We start from the raw sequence: 17,217 nt of genomic DNA on the forward strand, positions 1-17,217 counted from the left end.
ATTAGTCAACCAAGTTAGTCGTTAACATGCTAATGTGATAGCTTAAACAGCCCAGTTGTCCCCCGACGACATCGCGTATACCACCACGAATTGTTTCTGGGTGTTTCGGAGGTGTTTGAACTTCCCTCACATTCTCCCCGACGCATTTCCACGAAGGGAGGCGGCGGCGGAGCGCTCGGCAGCCATCTTTGGACTGGGAGTGGGATTCGACTACTCTGGCACCCTAGTTACTTCGAGGAGGGTGGGGATTTTAACCGACAGTAATTTACTAATCTTCCCTTTATAATCGACTGACAGCGTTAAGAACCACGCGGATTTAACGTAGGAAGTCTCCGCGTCGGGGATGAAACGGGAAGGACACTTTAATGATCAGAAACTGTTTTGAATAACGCGACATTCTCTCGGGTGCTGAACGCTGGCCTGTCAGGAGAGGAGGGTGAGTTTCAGCTAGCGCCCGCTGGCTAAGCTAAGTTAGCAAACATCACATAGGGAAGCTTGCCGACTTACCTATTTCTGCAATATGACTCTTAAAAGTTGGCGTAATTCCACATCATTCGAGTAGTTACTCAACTGTTCGCGTTGTGAATACGTCGCGGATCTACGCTCGGGTCGTTTAATCATAAGACACGTAACTTAGCTTAGCTGACGTTAAGTTTTGGTGTGAAAGCTAACGTTACAGTCAACGCTGGCTGGCTTGGGAGCTCCCGAAACCTCCTCGGTGTGCATTGGTTCCCTTGAGACCGAGAGTGGTGTTTGCTTCGTTTGATTTACTGATGTGCGACAAGTGAAACTGCGACGAGAAAGTGACAACTTTCAGAAAATCTCACTAAGTGCTCGCGCTAATTCCACTTGTGTTGAAACTCGTGAAGTATCAGCCACACAGGTAGCTGTGGATATCACGCAGCAGGTAAGGCTGAGCGGCTCGTATGATCGTTTTGGGTAAACCGTGGTCATCTGATTGTGGGTTATCACATTTTTTCAGATCAATGACTCTACTGTACAAGTGTGTACTTGTCGCCACAGACAAACTCTCAGACCCAATGGCCATCTTACTCGTAACTGTCCATAAGACATACACATTGTTTGTTTTTGTTCTGTGAGACGGATGGTTAAGATCAAGGACATACCCGTGGTTGACACTGATTATGTGTTTTTATTTGTGCTCTGGTTTGTAGGGCCGAAAGGAAATTACTTGACACACATTTCTGATGAGTTGATGCGTGCTGCTTTCTAATAAGTGACGGCGACTGCATTTTGTAAAGGTGGATTAACTGCATGCAGTGAAGGCTTTCAAATGTGTATTTAGCCGTGTTTGAAATTGCAATCGATGTGTGTGTGAGCGTGCCATTGCTGTCGAGTCAAGATAGACAGATAATCACCAGTCCAAATGCTCACCAGGGCCCCTTCCTACCTCCCCGTAGCTGTGAGAACAGGAAATGCAGCGCAGTTGGGGCATACATTGGGAATTCCAGCCCTCGAGCTTTGTTGTCCTGCTGCATTCTTTTGCATGTGTGTGCCGCGCTTGTTGGAACGAAATGGTGTTTTTATGAAGGTGTCATTTATCATCGCTCACGTTTGTGCTCGCATGACCTGTCGAAAAAAACGCCATCGTTCATGAGCAACACTGTAGTAAAGAACAATGGCATTTAAGAGTCACAGTCCTGCATCGTAATGAGGCGTTATTTCAGAGCTGTGGCTGCATCTGTGCGGAATAGTGAGTTGTTCAGTGTTGTTGAGAGACAAACGATGTCCACTGGAACTGGGGGCTGTTCCTCCCAGGCTGCGAAAGAAGTCTTGTGACTCTAGCGTCAGCTCTGCATCTGTTTGCAGCTGATCATCTGAGCCGCATGGACTCAGTAAACTTTCCTCAGCTATCTTTTATAGTCTACATCTGTATGACAGCACACAACAACTATTTACTCGACAGTTTAAGCCAGACAGTGGAGTTGTGGACGTGATGCTATATTCTCTCTGTAATTCTAAAGGGGGTCCTGACTAAAATAAAAACGGATAAACAAAAATCCGGCTAATCCACACAACCCACTGTCATCATTTTCAGTATTTTTCCCATTCATAAAATAAAGATGGGTATTCCTGAGTACCAAGGACATTTCTTTTGGAAAGGCACACCGTTTTTCAACACAGTGATTACCACAAAGCATGGTCAGAAACCACGACAGATAATTGAAAATACGTGTTTTGGGAGTTCCGTGAACTGCTCCATGAACCACTAGTACAGAGGTTACATGGAAAATGTTTGGCATGTTTGAGAAAACCGTGTGTTTACCAAGTACCTACAGGTTTAACAAGTAGTCCGATCACTGGAATGCTTTGTTTCAGCTCGGGCATCTATCTCAGTGAGTGACAAAGCGTGTTTTTTTTAATTTTTATTTTTTTAAGCTTGTAATTGTCAGCTGCGAGACAGTTCTTTGAGTCCTCCTCACATCTGTCCGTCTTCATACCAGTCACTGAAGGTGTGAGAGGAGTTTGCTCGGACACAGCCCACTGCTTTCTGTACTGTGGTTGCTGTTACTATGGAAACAGAAGACCTGTCTCTTGCTCCCTTAGGATTTCCGACTGGCCATTCTCCACATTTGCACCTGACATCACGGTTCAGTTCATGTTTTGCGTAGCCCTCTCTTGCTCAGGTTAATCGGCTCAGCTGTAGCTCACACGGACAGCCAGAGAGCTGTGGGATGTTTTACTTGTTGTGTCACTCTGCCTCCCACTGTAACTTATAGCATTACTGTTTTAGCATAATACAAACAATGTCATGGAACCTATTGAAAAACATAATGTTTATTTTTATCCAAATTAACATATATCTCTTGGAGAATTATGTACGTTCATGCTGTCAATATAATGTTTATGATAAAAAACACCCATTTATACTGGGGAGTGGTTTTACCCAGTCTGCTGCCATTGTATTTTTTTCCCAATGTGTTCTTATGTTTCCGTGTACTTTTAGCTCTGGACACATATGAGACCACTGTCCTGCAGATGAGCCATCGGTGGGGGCTTTCAAGGCGCTGTCGCAGACCCAGATAGTTCCTGGCGACAGCGGCTCCGCCCCCCCAACTCCCCATTATGCCCAACAACAGTCGGGCGGGGAGCCTGAAGGACCCCGAAACTGCTGAGCTCTTCTTCAAGGAGGACCCAGAAAAGCTGTACTCAGATCTGCGAGAGATCGGACATGGCAGCTTTGGTGCTGTATATTTTGTGAGTATCTCACAATTCAAGGTTAAGGTCCAAGCCGAAAACCAGGTTCAGTCTGACATCGGAACTGCGTAAAAAAAACCGTGGCTGCCTCATTCATTCCAGTAAGGCCACTGTGTGGGCACATTGGGACAGAAATAAAGGGTTGTGCCTGGCTCAGTTAATTATATATATTCAATGCACAATTCTGGTATTGCATGTGTAACAAGAATTGCGTAATTCAATTGTTATGGTAATAAAATGAATGCTGTTGTGATAAGTTACCTGAAAATTAGGAAAGTCCTGTGTCATAGCACTATAAACCGCTCACTAAGAAGTTCAGCATGAATGTTTTTTCAGCCTGTCGAGTGAATACAGAGCGTGCGCTAAGATTGGGCCTTTGCAGCCTTGAAGGTCATTATAATGACACTGACAAATTATTTTGTTTTGTATCGGTCTTCAGCAACTGGAAAGCATTGTTCTATCAACCCCAATGACCTTAAGATCCTTTTAAATAATTCCGAATTATTCTAAAAATCTGGTACTGTTTTAGCGACACTGTCTGCTTTGACCTCGAGCAAATCATTAAGCCGACTTTACAGTAAGACTCCATTTTTGTGCTTTTCATTCAGGCACGGGATGTGCGGACAAATGAGGTGGTGGCCATCAAGAAGATGTCTTACAGTGGAAAGCAGTCCACCGAGGTATCACAAATAGTGTTCACCGGCATCTATATCATGTTAACAAGCAATTGTCCACCACATTTTGTTTTGTTTTCTTGGTCCTCTAAAATTGTTTAGTTTTTTTACAGAAATGGCAAGACATAATCAAGGAGGTGAAATTCCTGCAGAGAATACAGCACCCAAACAGCATAGAGTACAAAGGATGTTACCTGCGAGAGCACACTGCCTGGGTAAGAATCGACATGAGAGTCAATGATGATGACCAACGTGTGCGACCCAGAGATTGGAAAAGTAACACATTCACACAAAATGCTGGTTATCTCATTGCAGCTGGTGATGGAGTATTGTCTCGGCTCTGCTTCAGATTTGTTGGAAGGTGAGTTGAAAACCTCTTCCTCTCGATGATTGCGTGACGTTTTGCCGAACTACAAACGGAGACGGTAGTCTCGCCCTTTTCTGATTTACTCGCTGTTGGTGAATTTATTCCTTCCAGTTCACAAGAAACCTCTGCAAGAAGTTGAAATAGCTGCAATTACCCACGGTGCTCTTCAAGGGTTGGCTTATCTTCACTCCCACAACTTGATTCATCGGTGAGTGTTTGCGAGCATACTGAACATTGCTTATGCCCTCAGGCATCCTGTCTTCCGTGGGGAGCTGTAATATTTTCCTTCTATGTGTTTTGACAGAGATATCAAGGCAGGTAACGTCTTGCTGACGGAGCCAGGACAGGTAAAACTAGCAGATTTTGGTTCTGCCTCCATTGCCTGTCCTGCCAACTCCTTTGTTGGGACTCCATATTGGTACGCTGCAAAACATTTTATTAAAAGTTTCACACATCTTCCAGTTACACACTTGTATTGCACTAAATGGGTTTGTTTTTCTCAGGATGGCCCCAGAAGTAATTTTAGCTATGGATGAAGGCCAGTATGATGGAAAGGTGGACATTTGGTCCTTGGGAATAACCTGCATTGAATTAGGTAAAGTCACTGTTGTATATGGCCTAATCCACAGCTCAGACTTGGATTACATGTGTTACATTGCTTGCATCCACATCAATCTCAGTTTTACAAGCATTTAATTGCCAGCATTCATTTTGCTCACTTAGTCAGTCAATAACTGAATAATGTTGCGCTTTCTTCCCCTCATAATTTAATTTTCCTTTGAAACATCTGAATCATCGGTGTAACCTGCTACTTGGCTTGTAGCTGAGAGGAAGCCTCCACTGTTCAACATGAATGCAATGAGTGCCTTATACCATATAGCACAGAATGAGAGTCCCGCGCTGCAGTCCAGTGAATGGTGAGTTTAGAATTAAATTTATATTAGCTATTCTGTTGTTTCCTAAATAAACTGAGGCCATAAAATAACTAAAATTCCATAATTTTCTTTCTCCATTTCAACTTTAGGACAGAATATTTCAGAAATTTTGTAGATTCTTGCCTTCAGAAATGTCCCCAGGACAGGCCGAACTCTGAGGAGCTCTTAAAGGTAATAATCTACAAATGGCCATGGCAGATTATGTTCCATGTTTAATCCCCATCACTGTATAAAATGTCTGGATTTTAATGCAAGACCTCTTTCCTGTGTTCTTCTTCCAGCATGCATTTGTCCAGCGTGAGCGTCCAGAATCCGTTCTAATAGACCTGATAAGTCGGACTAAGGACGCGGTGCGAGAGCTCGACAATCTGCAGTATCGGAAAATGAAGAAGATCTTGTTTCACGAAGCCCACAATGGCCCCACAACCGAAGCACAGGATGACGACGAGGTGTGTTACGTGAATGTTTTAACTTCCATTAGCCTGCATTTCTCTCTTTCTATCCCTGTGAGACAAGAGGTTGTGTTTTGTAGTATGACGTCATCCTGTAAATTATAAGGGAGCGTTGTTTTAACCTTGTTACTATCTGCCGCATGGCAGGGTTCGTACAGTCATGGAAAACCTGGAGAAGTCATGGAATTTTAACATGGTTAATTCCATGCCTGGAAAAAAAAGTTTGGGAAAAGTCATGGAAATTAGTTATATTCACATTTTCATTTACGCAGTTTGATTTAAAAGAATAAAAATGTATATAATTATTTCTTCTTTTAATCAAACTATCGTCTCTCATTTGTGTCACTCGGGTATACACCGAGATTTCACAACATGTTTGTTCATGGAAATCCATTGGTCAACATGTGTATACAACCTGCATGGGTCTTTCTTTCTTTTTTAGGATCCAGAGCACAGCGTGGGTAGAACGGGTACAGTGAACAGCGTGGGGAGCAACCAATCCATACCTAGCATGTCAATCAGTGCCAGCTCCCAGAGCAGCTCTGTAAACAGCCTCACAGATGCAGGCGATGACAAGAGTGAGGTGGACATGGAGGGCGATCACACGGTCATGTCCAACAGCTCGGTGATCCGCCTCAAACCGGTAGGATGATCAGGTTCCAGTCTGACCCACATCCGGTTCACGGTTTCAAATTGATGATAGTAATAATAATAATGCATTTTTATTAAACGATTTATATATTTATTCATTTTAAATACAACATGAGACATAATTACTTTGCAGTATTTTGTTCTGCTGTTTATGTGCTCTGTGTGTATATTTGTTTGTTTTCCAGGAAGAGGAGACATACAATGAAGAGTCAGAGCCTAACACCCGGCCGACTGAGCCTCAGTCCCCGCCTGCACACACTCCACGGCCAAAACGGAACCGCGAACACTTTGCTACTATACGCACAGCCTCAGTGGTAATAACTCATTCATGTAATTTACAGATCAAATAAGATGGCTATTATAACTGCATAAAGCTACTGGACATTTTCCACATCCATGTGTTCTTCAAAGACAGACACCTTTTGACATATTGCCCTCATGATCATTGCAGTGTCATGATCCAGCTTGAAATTTTTATGTACTTGGATATCTCACCCATATTCTCTTAAATACCTCACTTTGGCATGATACATGTGTTTGCCATAAATATATCTTGCATATACATCTACAACAATATAAAGGGGATCCGTGCTTTGTGTTTTCCAGCTCACTCGCCAGATTAAGGAGCACGAGCAAGATTCAGAGTTAAGAGAGCAGATATTGGGCTACAAGCGCATGAGGCGGCAGCACCAGAAACAGCTGATGGCTCTGGAAAACAAGCTGAAAGCTGAGATGGATGAGCACAGGCTTCGCCTGGACAAGGAGCTGGAGAACCAGAGGAACAGCTTTGCCCAGGAGATGGAGAAACTGATCAAGAAGCACTTGGTGTCCATGGAGAAAGATGTAGGCTTGAAGCTCATCTGTGTTCACTGACGATTTACAGAAACATTGTTTTTTTTGTTTCCTTTTTTACATGGAGCCAACTGATTAGGGTGTGTGTTTTTCCATCAGGTAAAAACTTTTACCAATGATGAGAAGAAGTTCCAGCAACATATTCAGAGTCAGCAGAAGAAGGAGCTCAACAGCTTCCTCGAATCCCAGAAACGGGAGTACAAACTTCGCAAGGAACAACTTAAAGAGGTAAGGGGATCCAGGCCTTGTTGCCCCTTACAATAGTATCCTAAACTTTCAGTCTACTTACTATTGGCAAATGGATGTCAATCAGCACTTTGAAGTCTGATTTCACCAGTGCCATGCATTCTTTTTTTATGTTTAGGAGTTGAATGAAAACCAGTCGACAACCAAGAAAGAAAAGCAGGAGTGGTTGTCTAAGCAAAAGGAGAACTTCCAACACTTCCAAGCCGAGGAAGAGGCCAACTTGGCGCGGAGACAGAGGCAGTACCTGGACCTGGAGTGCCGCAGGTTTAAACGGAGGATCTTGATTGCTCGCCACAATATTGAACAGGACTTAGTGCGTGAGGTTAGCACCAAGTATTTCTGGATCTGAATGTTGCTAAAATGGGTCTTTTGGTGCCTCGTCCTCACTTTGCTGTTTGACTCTCCATACATTTCTTCCTGTGCACGGAATTAGGAGCTGAACAAACGTCAGACCCAGAAGGACTTGGAACACGCCATGCTTCTCCGCCACCATGAGTCCATGCAAGAACTGGAGTTCCGCCAGCTCAACAACATCCAAAAGACGAGGGCTGAGCTCATCCGCCTGCAGCACCAGACGGAGCTCACCAATCAGCAGGAGTACAACAAGAGGAGGGAGCGGGAGCTTCGGCGCAAACACGTCATGGAGGTTCGCCAGCAGCCCAAGAGCCTCAGGGTGAGAATACAGCTCGGGAGCATACATGGCAATTGAATAATCAGTAGATACTCTAATTTCTATGATGATGAAACACGGCTCTGGATACTTGTGGAGCTGTTTAACATTCAATCCACTATTTGTCGGGCTAACCTAATTTTCATCTTGAATAAGCCGAGGTGTTGCGAAACATTGATCCAGTGCCTGAAAGTATGAGTGTGGAGCTTTCACCCCTCTTTGGGTAGTTACACTGTTGTACATGACATTGTGAATAGCAGCCAACCCACATTCCTTAATGTTGGTGATAATGGTCAGTTCCTGCGTTGCTTTAATGTTTGCTTTTAAATAAGGAAATACATACTTTGATTAGTTTTTTTTCTCTGCAACATAGTCCAAAGAGCTACAGATTAAGAAGCAGTTCCAGGACACGTGTAAGATCCAGACCAGGCAGTACAAAGCGCTGAGGAATCATCTGTTCGAAACCACGCCAAAGTTGGAGCACAAGGCTGTCCTTAATCGTCTGAAGCATGAGCAGCACCGCAAACTTGCCATCTTGGCCGAGCAGTATGACCACTCCATCAATGAGATGCTTTCCAATCAGGCGGTGAGTCTGGGAATGTTAGAAATATAGAATCCGTAAGCTGTAAAATAAGACGATGAAGGTGCCTCCCAATTTTACATTTTGCAACCTTGAGAGGATAACTCGATCCCAACGTCCCTAAGCCCTCAAAGGGACTTGCTGACGTCACCTGGTAAATGGTTGAGTGCGAGAGGCTGTGAGGGCTTGAAATGGAAAAGCACATGTGCTGCAACATATCACATAACCATGACGACATAAAAAATATTGTGAACAATTGTGGGTATTTATTTTATACTTTTTAGTCCCTGGTTTGAACGTCTTCAAGGCTCTTTCTTCACGAGATAAGACTTCATTTCAAATAATTTATATATATATATATAAGTATTATTATAATAATTTCTGCAAGCATTTCTCTGATTTCATGTGTTTTTGGGCTCATCACCCACATGCCGTTCCAATTTGTTTATATATTTTTATCATTTTACTTCTCCATGCTTCCTTTGGTAACTGCGTGTTTAACATCACATTGCAATGAATTGTGGGTAACTGACTTAAGGAAAGGGTTCATTAAGGTCTCAAAATGTCTGCCATGGAGCCCTCAAACACTCTACGATGTGACAGTAGGACAGCCCTGAACCCTCACAGACTTAGTCTGAGTCCGTGAGGGTGGACATTAGCATTGTGCCGATCAGTTCTGGTTGTGTGTATTTTGCTCATTGGTTCCTGATCTATTCTCTGTCACCAGCTTCGTCTGGATGAGACTCAGGAGGCTCAGTGCCAAGGCCTGCGAATGCAGCTCCAGCAGGAGTTGGAGCTTCTCAACGCCTACCAGAGCAAGATCAAGATGCAGACGGATGCCCAACATGAGCGTGAGAGAAAGGACCTGGAGCAGAGGGTGTCACTCCGGAGGGCCCTGCTGGAACAGAAGGTCCTTCGAATTTAGAGATTTACATTTGTCTGATTATCGGGAATATTTTAATTTTAGAGCTACTTTAATTTCAAAAGGCCAACAGACTCGCACATGTTGTCCTGGTTTATTAGACTGATGCTATTGCTATTGCGATTATTATACATTCACATACAGTGGCAAAGCAAATTTGCCTTGCATGGATTTCCGTTTTGGTGAATTTGACCCACAAAGTTGCGACCTCAACCAATAACCAAGGGGTGAAAGTTTAAGAAAGCCAAACTACAAAAATACCATAAGTAAGTTTTTTTTCAAGGTATACGGTAGTTGGAAAATATGTTTATTTAGTTTCCAGCGGAAGATGTAGAGACTTTCTACTGTCCTGCTGTCAGTGGGGAGCTCGTTCCACCAATGAGGAGCCACGACAGCAAAAAGTCTGCATTTAGTCGAGTGATTAGCTCGAAGTGACGGAGTCACAAGTCGATTGGTTGATGCCGAGCGGAGTGAAAGGGCTGGGGTGTACAGTTTGACCATATCCTGGATGTAGACGGGGCCAGGTCTGTTCGCAGGACAGTACGCAAGAACCAATGTGCTGCATTCTGGATGAGCTGCAGAGGTCAGGTGACCTTAGCAGATATACCTGCCAGGAGGGAGTTCCAGTAGTCTAGGTGTGAAATGACCAGAGCCTGGACCAGCACTAGTGTAACTAAATAAAATGATTGACTGTTCTGTTTGAGTATCTCAGTATGTCATAACAGCGGGACACAGTAGCAGGACTCTGAATGTGGAGCAGCAAAATAGGATTGAGCACTCCGTAATTTGATTATATACACCTTTTGTGTTTCTTTATCAAATTTCTAGTCTGTGTGAATGCTAAATATGCAATGTTAATGCTTGTAGAACACAGTGGCGTTAAGTCACACTGCTAACTACTCCTTTTGTAATGTTCCCCTAGATTGAGGAGGAGATGCTGTCATTGGAGAACGAACGCTCGGAGCGAATCCGGAGCCTGCTGGAACGTCAAGCCAGAGAAATTGAGGCTTTCGACTCCGAGAGCATGCGCCTGGGCTTCAGCAACATGGTGCTATCAAACATCTCCCCAGATGCTCTCAGCAATAGCTTCCCTGGGGCTCCAGCTAGTTGGAGTCAGCAACAGCAACCGTCTGGAAGCTCTCCAGGCTCACAGTGGGGCAGTGGCGGTTCGGGCTTAGGGTCGAGCCACCATGGCAGCCATCACCACTATCACTCGAGTCCGGGAGGGGCACCCATGCAGCAAGGCTGGGGGCAGGGAGGGGGGGTTCCATCCCCGTGGGGCCACTCCCCAGCAGCAAGCCTGGTCTCCCGCAGCGGTGGAGGTGTACAGAACAGCCCCCAGGCAATGGGGAGGACACCCTCAGGAGGGCGCAGTGAGCAGAGCATGAGCAGGAGTACCAGTGTCACCTCTCAAATATCTAATGGGTCACACCTCTCCTACACATAGATCCCCCGTCAGCCTTGGGGTCCGATTTGAACGCGGAGGTGTAACGCAGACACCGCAGGACAGAATGTTGGCAGAGCGCCGCTGCTCTGTGTCTCTCTGCATTCCTCCCATGTACAGATGTGGATGTGCGATGAAATAAATGTTGCTCAGGTCAAAGGGGCTGGTGGAGACGCAGCCCGTCCTCACGGCAGTTTATCGACACACGCACGCAGATCCTTACATTTATGTTACATAAGAAATGTAAGTGTCGACACATAATGCTCCCATTTTTTGTTTTTTTGTTGCAGTTTTCCCTCTGAATTTTATTACATGTATGTTCTGTGCTTTTCACAGCCATTGCTCTCACTTTGCACATGAAACACTGTTAAAAAGCGTTCGACATGTGTAATCGATGTCCGGTAAAATGTGGTTTCAAACAATCAGAACTAATTTTATTTAGGACCCCCTTCGCTCTCCCGATTCTTATTCTGTTAAATGCTGGTCCATATTCTGACGGTGGTTAAAAAAGCGGCCAACCTAACTAAAGATGGTACCAGCCTGCTGTAATGGTCATTGTGATAATTAGATTTCTCCTTTCATTCAGTACTTTTATTTGACCAGATTTCCTGGTCAGCAGCCAAAATGAGACGTCACAAATTCAGAGCCAAATAAACCAACCGTAAGCGTTTCAGGCTTATGTTACAACACAACAACAGTGCCTTTAATCCGTGATAATAAAAGAATCCATCTCAGATGTTTATAGTTTGATATTTTAAATGTCATCATTAGCTTGTAACAGATTTATTTTTTATTTTAGTTACAGAGATCTGAAAATACGTTTGTCAGATTATTATACTTACTGTGTATGCAGTAAAGTTGGTTAAAGTCTTATAAATGGTGAGAAATAGAAAAATACTTATATTGGTGTATATCAGTAACTATATATTTTGTTGGTCTTTTAGAGTGTTGGTACTCCAGGGGTGAACTCGGAAACCCCAGCGTTACCAAGAATGTCATCGTACACATTCACGGTCAGGTGATTTTTTTAAGAGAGAGAGAGACTACATTTGCCTTCAAAAACAATCCTAGTATTGATCAGTTTATTTTTTCACTTTGTATTAGTGCCTTTTTAAACTGCTGCCTTTTTTTAAAGCACTTTAAACAGCGGAATATGTGTCCAATTTGACTTGAATATGACGCTCGGTGGATGAGTGTGTCATTGGTACGCATGTTAAGTTGAGAAGTGGAGCTCACCGTGCTGCGACTTGGAGGAGCAACTTCTCCAAGTACAGACAAGACCTCGTGTCTGGAGATAAATGGTGTGTGAATGAAAGCATGTCCCCCAACCCCCTTCTGCAGCTTTAACTGTGTTTTGAAACTAGCTGTGGTTGGTTATCTCTGCGTGTTGATGCTGAGTTTAGATTGAAAAGAGGAAGTGAGAATGCTTCAGGCTTTTTAGATATGTTTTGGCTCCAGTTTAGAAGAAAACAACTGAATCGAGTTGACTGAAGGGAGTCCGTTATGTTCAGGCAGGAAGCTGCAGACAATTGTCATGACCATGACAGCAGGCTTGGCACTACCAAGATAATGACAACACCGTTAAGGTTGGGGCCCAGTGAATTAACACTAGAAATGTAAAAGGTGCTTATAAAGTTCAACTTGTTCCACCATCTCATCGGAACCCAAGAACAAGGGGGACTGAAACAAGCACACGCTCGCATGGCGACATTGTATTGCATACATGTAGATGTAAAATAGAGTCAATGCACACTCTGTGAAAACAGCCAAATACAATATAAATGTGGCAAAAGGCATTTCGGTATTCCTTTTGATAGCTCTCGCAGTTCGTCAAATAATATCTGTCTGCTCACTCGCTTCTCTCTGGTTTGTGGTGGAAATATCACGAGGGAAGTCTTTTAACAACCTCTCTGTACAAGTCAGGCTTTCCAGACAGAGTTCAAAACTTTATTTTGAAAAGGCCATTAAAGATAACGATCCAGAGATCAGGATATATGCTCCCTTGAATCACAAAGCTGGAGTTAAATGTTCATATGTGTATATTTTATGAAAGAAAACATTTAAAGATTAAACTAATATTTTAAGAAAAATAATTATCTGAAACTAACTTTATTTAACTGACGGACCACACTGATGTTGGCTAAATCTTTGCTCTTAAAGTGGTTTTGGGCGGTCTGGTTGACATTGCTCATTGGAAGATGTTCTTCGCTGTGTGTGTGTGTGTGTGTGTGTACACGGACAGAAGGCCTTGTTTGCATGTATTTGCTGTCATCTCCGTTTCTAAATGCCTTCAGTAAAGCGGCCATCTCAGCATTATCGCTGAAGAGTTCCGCCCCCCGCCCTGCACACGTTTGATAATTTCTTCTGAATCCTAGCACATTGAGGACACACAAATGCTGGGGTCTTTTTCTTAAATACACGTGTATATATTCTCTCCTTGAAAGTATGCATTATATCAAGCTGCTTATGGTTTGGTCCCATAACACCATTTTTGTTGTTAATGCTGAGTGACTAGTTCCAGCTACTTCTAACACAGCAGGGTATATTCAGCATTTATTATCTGATGTATTGATACTTGGTAAAGAAATGGAGAATGTATTTATCGTGAGCTGAATCGTACCTTAGTCAAAAGCAAAGGCCAAGAGTTTGAATGTTAGGCCAATCGAACCGCACATACATGCCAACCTAAAGTTTGTGTGCACAACTTTTGTTCACTTTTATGTCAATGTTGTGTGTGAGGGAGTCTGAATATTGTTGTCAATCATTGTCAATTGTCTCCACAAACCTGGATTTTATCTTTTTTCTTTACTTTAACTTTGATGTCAAATTTAGTCCTACTGACTGAAAGCTTATGGGAAGCAGAATGAGAATCGGCAACACAGATGGCGATCCTTTCTTTGGTCAAACACTGTGCCATAACTGAGTTGCCAAGCCCAGATACCACTGCATTGTCTCATCACCATGTTTCAGTGGGCGGATGGCACGAAATGTATGAAACATAAAAACAACTTGGTTCTGGTCTAATGGCCAAAGTAAAAAGGCTTGAAAAGATCAAGTGGATGACAGGCAAATTATGAAAAGAGATTGCATTTCTTTGAAGATGTCAGTATTCTTCTTTGGCACATTACCACTACAACTCATAACCTGTATTAAAATGTATAGACGGTGGAACTTGTTATTAAATGTCAGAGAGATTATAAATATACTACATAAGAGATGGTAAATTACTAAAAGTGGATTTAAATTGTGTAAAAAGATTCAGAAAACCGAATAAAAATAGGATCAATGTACTATTTGTTTGTATTATATTTAGCATTGTGTTGGCAGAGGGATATTGAACAGAAATCAGCTGTAATAAAGTAATTTTAGTATAACTGGCCTTGTTTTAATTTGTGGGTTGCTCTAGTACAGGGGTGGGCAAACTTTTTGACCTACGGGCCACATTCGGTTCTAAAATGTGACAGAGGGGCCGGGTCAGGAGCATTTGGACACGCAATGTAATTTATTAAACCTGGAGATTGCGTCTGTTTTTTATACATTTCAATTTAAGGTGCAAAGTTAAAGTAATCAACATTTACTGGAAAGAGATCAATGGAATCACTTTCAACATTCAAAACAAATTATTACCCAACGAAGTACTCAAGCTCAATAATTTCTAATTGTTTTAAACCCCGCAAAATAATGGACGGATTGTCCTGAGATATAGACTTTATTAAATATCCTGCCTGCAGCAGAAACTAGAAAGGGGTCTTTAAAGTCAGGGCGATGTGCGGCGTCATCTGGTCAGCATGTGGATGAACCCGTCACAAACAGACTGACAGCGCTTTACTCGAGAAAATATGACCCTAAAGCTGACAATTGAACGATTTTTAAAAATTATTCATATCTCTTCTGAAAACACACATTTACTCATGTGGACCAACTGTTTGGGTGTTTGAAATTAGTTTACCAAAGGTCATAGGTTCACAAAAGCAGTGAAATATCTGAATACAATGCTAGATACATGTAATTGCACCTGTCCATCCTGGAGAGGGATCCTCCTCTGTTGTTCCTGATCCGATGTGAGGTCAAAGGTCAGGGATGTCTATATGCACAGATTGTAAAGCACTCCGAGACAAATTTGTAATTTATGAAATTGGGCTCTACAAATAAACTGAATTGAATAAATGAGGAAAACCAAATTTTGTATTCATGTTTTTTTAGTAAAAATGATGTGGTCTTGTCACACATTCACCAAAATGATAAAGATGGGACTGAGAAATGACTTCATATTGCAGATAAAGTTTCATGGGGTGTGTGCAAATAAAAAATGACCATTAATTTTTTTTTATTATAAATGTGTTGTACATTAAAAAAAAAAATCTACATTATATACATGTTGTGAAATAGAAAACAGAACACAACTATTGACAGACTATTTACAATATGGCTTCACTATAATAACATCATGTCATCGTGTCATGCTGGTGGTCCTCAGGGGCACGAGAGCTCTCTGCTGGCCGGGCAGGTGGAGCTGCAGGCGCTGGTGAATCCTCTCTGTAAAATACAAGACTCGTCAGCAGCGCGCACAAGTTACGGACACCGGGACGGACACCGGGACACTAACGTGTAGTAAAGACTCTTACCCGGTCCAAGTGGCTCTCTTCTGGCTGCGTGTTCCTCCTCGTGGCTCCGCGCTGCTCGCCAAAATCACTGCAGCTGTTTCTAAATGAGCCCCACCTGTGTGGTGGGCGGGTCCCTTGTGATTTACTGAGTGTTCATTGGTTGTTGTTTGACAGACAAACGGATTGACAAATCATGGTGAAGGGTTTTGTGTGACGAGTACTTTCCGCGCCAACGCACACCGGAAGTAAACAAAGTCGCGATTTGGACAAGTTCGGCGGGCCGGATTAAAAAGCCTAACGGGCCGTAGTTTGCCCATGTCTGCTCTAGTATGTAATTGCACGACAGTACTGCGCCATACAGGAGGACTAGGAATTACTCAGCCAATGATATCCCCGAGCAAGGAGCGTTAAAATAGGTAATGTCTTGCGTCATAATATTGAGGCTCAACACATGCGCAGTTAAGTCTGGTCTGTAATTCTCACGAGTTTACCCACCCTGAGTCCAGGCGGCCGTTCGCAACCAGATTGCACCTAAACGGACTCGAGTCCTTTTTTCTACTGTCTGTCTGCAGTCGCTTCAATGTTACGGTTGAACTGCGCATGCGCCAAACCCCAAACATCTGCCATGCCTTTATTTAATAGCCTCGTTCCTGAAGCGGAAATACATGCAACGTGATACGTGACGAGTTTTGCAAACAACTGTGACTGTCGCCTATGAAAGGAATGACAGTACAAGAGCCGTTTACTTGAGTGAGTAAATAGTCGAGTCATTAATTGATATTCTCCCGGTTAACAATAATAGTTGGATATATGACTAATGTAACTTTACGTTTGCTGTAAGCGGCAGTTTGTCCCTTGTGAACTTTGTCGTCTTCACATTTACATTCTTGCTCTGGCGAAGCAATCAACACGTTAAGCGTACATACGTTAATAATGCGTTTATGTCTCGGCTTGTAAAGTTAAAAAGCAACATATCATTAGCTGATGTCACACAGACAAAGAGCTTTAAAACTGTTAAGCTAGTTGTATCACGACTTTAGCTGCCAAGCTATAACAGTAGACGTCACTGACGCTGAAGAAACATTATTATTGTCCCTGCATCGAGGATATTGACCCGACAGCTCGGTATGGGTGACAGTAACGTTTCACAAAGTGGAGTAACATTGACTTCTGCCGCTAACGCGAACGTGTGTGTTGTAGAGTGCACACGTTAGGCCGAAGAGTAGACGTGTAACGTAAATCTGAAACGTGTAGACACTGATTTATTATCTCTACTTCAAACAGCTAAATTAAATGAGGTTAGCCAGTATAGTGGCAACATCTTTGTAAGGCTTTTAATCTTGGTAAACTTTATTTTACAGTGTATATAAACCTATGATCCTTACTTGATTTTGTTCCCCACAAAATGTTGATTTAGGGTTGTGTAATTCTAGTTTACCTAGTTATAGTAATACTTAATGACGTAGGCCTACTATAGATATGATTTAGAAAATATATTTGGGATGAATGAGCCTTAACCTATTATGCTATACCAATAATGATGAATGAAATATGCTATACAAATGAATAATGTATGAAATACTATTTCCAATATTTCAAAT

General features: G+C 42.7%; 1 protein-coding gene and 1 long non-coding RNA gene across 4 annotated transcripts; one reads left to right on the top strand and one right to left on the bottom strand.

Moving 5' to 3' along the window:
* The first annotated feature begins 158 nt into the window (after positions 1-158).
* On the top strand, positions 159-14,386 carry taok1a (TAO kinase 1a). Of its 3 annotated transcripts, none has more exons than XM_056440385.1 (20): positions 159-241; positions 2,969-3,219; positions 3,828-3,899; positions 4,007-4,108; positions 4,209-4,254; positions 4,372-4,468; positions 4,565-4,678; positions 4,764-4,855; positions 5,084-5,177; positions 5,285-5,366; positions 5,477-5,644; positions 6,090-6,290; positions 6,484-6,612; positions 6,905-7,141; positions 7,250-7,378; positions 7,515-7,718; positions 7,830-8,069; positions 8,440-8,652; positions 9,374-9,556; positions 10,491-14,386. In XM_056440385.1, exons 2-20 carry the CDS (start codon positions 3,088-3,090, stop codon positions 11,013-11,015), a joined length of 3,060 nt encoding a protein of 1,019 aa, XP_056296360.1. In that variant the 5' UTR covers positions 159-241; positions 2,969-3,087; the 3' UTR covers positions 11,016-14,386. The 3 variants fall into 3 exon arrangements, with proteins under 3 accessions (XP_056296360.1, XP_056296359.1, XP_056296361.1); XM_056440384.1 differs by lacking the exon at positions 159-241 and adding an exon at positions 354-436; XM_056440386.1 differs by lacking the exon at positions 159-241 and adding an exon at positions 536-907.
* Positions 14,387-15,322: 936 nt separating this feature from the next.
* On the bottom strand, positions 15,323-16,366 carry LOC130210310 (uncharacterized). Its single transcript, XR_008834784.1, has 2 exons — positions 15,638-16,366; positions 15,323-15,548 (listed from the first exon to the last, which is right to left on the bottom strand). It is a non-coding gene; the product is annotated as an uncharacterized LOC130210310 (long non-coding RNA).
* Between the last annotated feature and the right edge of the window lie 851 nt (positions 16,367-17,217).

Source organism: Pseudoliparis swirei, chromosome 20 (assembly GCF_029220125.1).
Source record: "Pseudoliparis swirei isolate HS2019 ecotype Mariana Trench chromosome 20, NWPU_hadal_v1, whole genome shotgun sequence".
In the NCBI taxonomy this organism is placed as follows: Eukaryota; Metazoa; Chordata; class Actinopteri; order Perciformes; family Liparidae; genus Pseudoliparis; species Pseudoliparis swirei.

Excerpts from the sequence above, each read along its gene's own strand:
- taok1a (XM_056440385.1), top strand. The coding sequence starts at position 3,088 with ATGCCCAACAACAGTCGGGCGGGGAGCCTGAAGGACCCCGAAACTGCT. Across the intron at positions 4,679-4,763 it reads TTTGTTGGGACTCCATATTG|GATGGCCCCAGAAGTAATTT; the intron begins GTACGCTGCAAA and ends TGTTTTTCTCAG. Across the intron at positions 5,178-5,284 it reads GCGCTGCAGTCCAGTGAATG|GACAGAATATTTCAGAAATT; the intron begins GTGAGTTTAGAA and ends TTTCAACTTTAG.